The sequence below is a fragment of the Notamacropus eugenii genome, chromosome 4 (genome assembly GCF_028372415.1).
Source record: "Notamacropus eugenii isolate mMacEug1 chromosome 4, mMacEug1.pri_v2, whole genome shotgun sequence".
NCBI classification, from domain to species: Eukaryota; Metazoa; Chordata; class Mammalia; order Diprotodontia; family Macropodidae; genus Notamacropus; species Notamacropus eugenii.
The window spans coordinates 80,897,774-80,903,957 of record NC_092875.1 but is presented as its reverse complement, the minus strand read 5'-3'; the positions used below and the strand labels follow the sequence as shown (position 1 = coordinate 80,903,957).

The window sequence follows — 6,184 nt, the reverse complement described above, 5'->3', positions numbered from 1 at the left end:
TGCTCTGGGCGGGGCAGAGGACCTGGCGGGCATCTCGGAGGTCCTGGTCCCCAAACGGGGTAACAGCTTGAGGACTGAAACAGGCGGCCACACCGGGGCTCTGTCCACCTCTGAGGCAGCTGTACAGAACCCAGCCCTGGACACGTTTCCCTCCCGACACCGCCCCCGGGCTCTAACAGGCCCCTTAGGGACAAAAGCCCGCGACCACGACAGACCTGCCACGAGCGGCAGCAAAGGTCCTAGCAACCGCCTAGAGCCGGGACAGTAGCCCCACTACGGGCAGCAGAGTGTGCGCAAGCGCCGTGGTTGAGGGTTGGGAGTGGTGTGGGAGGGAGGGTGCCCAACTCCTCTATGAGAGAGCTGAAGCCCACCTCCGGAATGCCCCGAGGCGAAGAGTGGAGCTCTGGGGTCTCGTGGACTACATTTCCCAAGGTGCACCGTGAAGGTCCCTGGGCTGTCCGAAAGGACTACATATCCCATGATGCAACATTCCCGAACCTACATCCTGTGAGTCGACCCCTGCTCCCTTTTTCCGGTGGGTTACCTCGCCCCGGAAGATATATCGCTGTTGAGAGGCCAACTTCCTCTTTCTAGCAAGTCCAGAGCAAGGTAAGACCTATTCTCGCGTCTCTCTGTGGTCTTTAGCCATCCGTGCCCAATCGAGGCCTTCAGAGCGCCATCCATCCTTGAGCAGCGGCCCCGCAGTTGCGGGGACTCCCTGTTTCTAACCTGCTTTGGGGTGCTGTTGCCCCGGGCCCAAGGAGGTGACGGCGCTGAGCCGGACCCGACGCCCCCCACCCCTCACTCGGTTGGCCTGACATGGCGGCGTCTCGGTGGAGTAGCCGAGGCGGGCGTGCGAAACTGCGCGGCCTGGCCCCGTGTGCCCGGCCCGGCCCCGTGTGCCCGGCCCGGGAGAGGTCTCGCGTGAGCTCCGTTTCCTCACTTTCCTTTCTCCCTGCCTTCCCAGACCGCGAGAAATGGGTCGAGTGATCCGTGGTCAGAGGAAGGGTGCGGGCTCCGTCTTCCGCGCTCACGTGAAGCACAGGAAAGGGGCTGCCAAGCTCCGGGCTGTCGACTTCGCAGAGAGGCATGGCTACATTAAGGGCATCGTAAAGGTAAGGCTGGGCCAGGGGCTTCCGGGTGGAGATCTGGACACGTCCCAGTCCAAAGACCCCAGAGAAGGGCAACAGTCCATCTTTCCATTGCCGTGTCCAGTTTCTCCACAACGTTGGAGGGTGGGGATATTACTGTAGAGAATCACTAGTTCTTTCAACAAAGTTTCATTAAGCGTACGTTATGTGCCAAGTGTGGAAAATATAAAAATAGAAACAGTCCTTGTTCTCACAAGGGCTAAAATTCTGATGGGAAAGTCCTCAGTTAACACAGTGAAGGACGTTAATTGGGAATTAATTTAAAGTAATGCACTAGCAGTTGGGGACAGGGACAGTTTGAGAAAAGCCTCTTTCACAGACGGTAGCATTTTGAATTGAGTCTTTGAGAAAGCGGGATCATAAGGAAGAGCATTTTTCTTAACTTCATTTTTACGCTTTTGACTCTTAACTAAAGTCTTACCTGCTTTAACTCATACATGCCACCTCCTAGTCTTGCATGTCTTATCTTCCTTTATAGAATTATACATGTCTTGTTGGCAGTGACTTGTTTTGCCTTTTTCTGTATCCCCAGCACTTAATGGTCCTTAACCTATGTATGTAGTGTTTTTTTCCCTAAATCATAACACCTTTCAGATGTGAACAGTTAACTTATAAACTGTGCCAAAGTAAATCCTAATTGCTAACAGGTAATTTCAGTTGACAGTATTTAGTAAATTCTTGTGTTCCTTCAGGACATAATCCATGATCCAGGCCGAGGGGCTCCTCTTGCAAAAGTAGCTTTCCGGGATCCTTATCGATTTAAAAAGAGGACAGAGTTGTTCATTGCTGCTGAAGGCATCCATACCGGCCAGTTTGTGTACTGTGGTAAGAAAGGTAAGTTGAAGTTTTGTTTTTTAAATAGCTGACATTTCATGTATTGCTTTTATATGTTCATTTGAGCCTCACTAGCGTGTGGTTCACAGGGTTAGTCTTTATGTGCATTTCACAGAAGGCAACTGAGATGATTATTTAAAAGATCAGCTTTGAGGAAATGTGAAGAATTTTAAAGAATCTTGTGTAATCCAGTGCATCTCCTGGTTGGAATATGTGTGTGTGTGTATATAGATAGATAGATAGATAGTATCCACAGCATTCCTTACTGGTAGTTACCTTGAATTGTTTAAACACCCCAAAAATGGGGTGCTTGCTACAGCAAACATTCTTCCTTAATATTTTATGACTGAAAAGAAGCTAAACTACAGTTATCTGGTTGTCATTTCACATGTTAATGTAGAATTCCTTAACATGGCCCTCCTTAATCTTATTCTCAGGTTAGATCTTTGGGACTGTAAAGGGTCCTGAATTAGGAGAACTGAATAATCTTTTTTGCTGATGATCTTCTCCAGGGGTATTCTTTGACTCCCAAGTGAAAATGATTCATCATAGCAATTGTGTATGTCTTTCTCCTGTAGACTGTAAGGTCCTTGAGTAACAGTTTTTCATGTTTTTTTTATCCACGACCCATGCCTTGCCACATGGATGCTTTGTTGAAATGAACATTGGCTTCTGTGTCTTTAGCTCAGCTCAACATTGGCAATGTCCTCCCGGTTGGCACTATGCCTGAAGGGACCATAGTGTGCTGTCTTGAAGAAAAGCCTGGGGACCGGGGTAAGCTTGCCCGTGCATCTGGAAACTATGCCACAGTGATTTCCCATAATCCTGAAACCAAGAAAACACGGGTGAAGTTACCTTCAGGCTCTAAGAAAGTGATCTCCTCTGCAAACAGAGCTGTGGTTGGTAAGTGACTTGGAGCAAAGGTACTTAATTGATTTGCCATGGAACCAAATATAAAGAAACACAAAATGTATGTAAGAATTGTAGAAACGCTGTCCTCGTAAAATGATGAGGACTCAAGTTGCATTTCTTCAGTTTTTATTTGGTCTCCCTAAATGAACTTGGACCTTGCAGCTAACAAACTTCTCCCTTCAATTAGTCGTGTCTTTTAAATATTTGAAACTAGCCAATTGTTTGATCTGCTCTACACTATAAAATTTGCAAAGCACGTGACATAACACATTTGGTCTTCACAATCTTTTAAGGTAGATATTATTTCCATTTTATCAAGAGAAACTGGGCCAGGAGAAGTTCTGTGACTTGGCAGGAATGCCAAACTCATAATCATGAGTGTCTAGACAAGAGTCACATTTATATGATACCTTAAAGTTTGCAAAGTGCTAGCAACTCCATTTGCTCACCTATCCTGGTATCTTTTTAAAAAAATTTTTTTAATGTTATTACCTGTCTTAAACAAGTTCATAAGTGGACATAACACTTAAAATTCATTAGTAGGCAATCTATTGAACATATGTTGGGAGCTTTTGTTTCTAGTCTGTTCCTGATTTTAATTTATTAATGGGATAAGGATGAAAGCTGGTAAGTAATTGGTGCTTACGTAAAGTGAGCAAGTGTTAGAATTTTTTTCTTTAAGAATTTGTTTTGGAATAAAAGGAAATCATCCTTCAGAATGCTTCAGGATGCTTGAGCCAGTGCTGCATAGGTCTCAAAGCTTAATACTGTGGATGCACAAAGTTATTGGTGATTTGTAAACAGGTTTATGTACTGTCAGTAGGAAATAAGAGGTTGTTTATGTTCGTGGCATAATTAGTAACCCTAATCTATAACTTAGAAAGTTGAGGTTCAACTTTCCCCAGTGATGCAACCTGGTAAGTGGACTGGGACTTACCTCTTTTGAGTATAACAAATTCAAACACATGTAGCCTTGGATTACACTTTTTCAAGGGTCCTGAATTTAGGCTACTGAACCAAGTTACTCCTGGAATTCCAAGGGATAAGTATGGGTTATATTCTGATTCTGTTAAGAGCCTATGGGTCTCGGGAGGCATAGGAGCTACCTTTAGTCTCAAGAATGTCAGGTTGGTTGCAGGATTTCTGGAATTGGGAAATTGTTCCTGACTCTGGGGGTATTATTTTAGGACCCATGGCAGGGGGGGACCATAAGAGGATAGAGACATCCTAAACCGACCAAAGTGTAAGGAAAACAGTCATGATCTCATGTTTGTTTTCTATTGGAAAGGTATTTAGAGAAAAGAGAGTTGTAAAGTGCATTCTGATGGATTTGAAAACCAGAATTTGAGGTTTTCCAGGGAAGCCAAACAGCCTTTATATATCACCTCACTGGTTCCTAAACATTTGTTTCATAGGTGTTGTTGCTGGAGGAGGTCGTATTGATAAACCCATCCTTAAGGCAGGTCGTGCCTACCACAAATACAAGGCCAAGAGAAACTGCTGGCCTCGTGTCCGGGGTGTGGCCATGAATGTGAGTGTCTCCTGGGCTATTCAGTGGAATTCTGAGTCTGTTTCCTTATGTTAGATGGGAATTTGTGGGCCTGTTTTGATGGGTACTTCAGTATAGTTCTAGTCATCAGTTTTTCAGACAGCTGTGCTGCTTGGCTGGCTACATGGAGAATCGAAAGAGGGCATAACAGCATTTAGTTGAGTCTATCCTGGATTGAGATGGTTGGACATTTACATCTCTGAAATTACTCCTCAGAACTTCAGGAGCTCTAAATAAGGATAGGATTGTTGGGAAGGTGGGATTTAGCCACAGAATCAACTATGTGTTTTCTTTTAAATTTTTTGGTATTTCTGGTTTTGTATCATTTTCAGATGCATCCCTTTCTCCTATCCTAAAAGTCATTCCTTATAGCAAGGAATAAAAAGGGAGGAACAGTTCATTAAAAGTAACCAATATATTAGAATCTGGCTGCACAGAAGCATTCTTTTTCAGAGCTGTGTGTGTGTGTGTAGCACACAGTGGTTTACATTTACTTTGAGAATGGGGGTTGGATGAGGTGTTTGTCCATTTCCCTGAGTTGAGTCAGTAGGGGTTACAGAGAAGAAATCCATGTTCCCTTGCATGCCTTCTGATGTGAGAACTCTCTTTCCCTATAGCCTGTGGAACATCCCTTCGGAGGAGGTAATCACCAGCATATTGGAAAACCATCCACCATTCGAAGAGATGCCCCAGCTGGACGAAAGGTCGGTCTCATCGCTGCCCGGCGTACTGGTCGACTCCGGGGTACCAAGACTGTACAGGAGAAGGAGAACTAAAGTACAGAAACCAGACAATAAAAATTATTTTGGAAATTGTATAAATAGAATTATATTTATAACTCAGTAGTGGTTGCCTTAGAATTTGGAACCTCACCACAATGCTATGGGATTTGGTAACATTAATTGCTATTTACATAGGGTTTTTATATCAAAGGAAAAATCCAGGGCCTCTTGACTTTGAGACTAGTAAGTTCTTATACTCCATCTGTAAATAATTTGAGCATATAGTAGTCCCTTCTTTCTCCTCCCCCCCATACGTATATTAAAATACACATTTTAGAAGGATTAGCAAAATGTGAAATACTGAATTAGAGTCATTAGCTCCCAGTGACAGGGGAGAGATAGCAATTAGGAGGCTACCATAGTAAGCCTAGTGAGCCTATGTGGGGGTGTAAATTAGCTAAATGGATATGAAGAGTCAGGGATAACATTGTGAATTTCCTGAATGTCAGGAAGTTCAGAAGGTGGGCTTCAAGGGAAAGTGCATTCTGCTTAGGACATATAATGTATGTGAGAACTACTAAGTCACCTAGTAGAGTGCCCAGCTTTGGAGGAGGGCACATGACTGGGGTGAAACCAGAGAAACTAGAGAGAATAGTGAGGAACCAGAAGAAGGAATGGACAACACTTGATTGTTGAAGGAAGGCCATAGGTGTTTGAAGAGGACACTCTCCATTAAGACCTTGGCCCATTTTTGTCTTTGAAGCTCAGGAGTACTGGGTCAGGTTAGGTTCTTGTCCTGCTTTGTAGTCATTCTGGTATAATGGATCTAGCAGGACCTGAGGATTCACATGAATAATCCTATTAACATCTAGCAACACCACAACCCCTTATCCCCCCAGGTGAAAGGCAACACATAAGGCAGTGGTAGTGGCAGAAAAGTCCTGGGCCTGGAGTCAAGACTTCTTCCTGAGTTTATATGCACTCTGTCAAGTCTGAAAAACTGAAGAAAAAAAATA

General features: G+C 44.2%; 1 protein-coding gene across 1 annotated transcript; it reads left to right on the top strand.

The window, feature by feature from the left end:
- Positions 1 to 5,267, top strand: RPL8 (ribosomal protein L8). Its single transcript, XM_072602530.1, has 6 exons — positions 1 to 609; positions 968 to 1,115; positions 1,844 to 1,985; positions 2,670 to 2,888; positions 4,313 to 4,428; positions 5,064 to 5,267. Exons 2-6 carry the CDS (start codon positions 978 to 980, stop codon positions 5,220 to 5,222), a joined length of 774 nt encoding a protein of 257 aa, XP_072458631.1. The 5' UTR covers positions 1 to 609; positions 968 to 977; the 3' UTR covers positions 5,223 to 5,267.
- Positions 5,268 to 6,184: the final 917 nt, after the last annotated feature.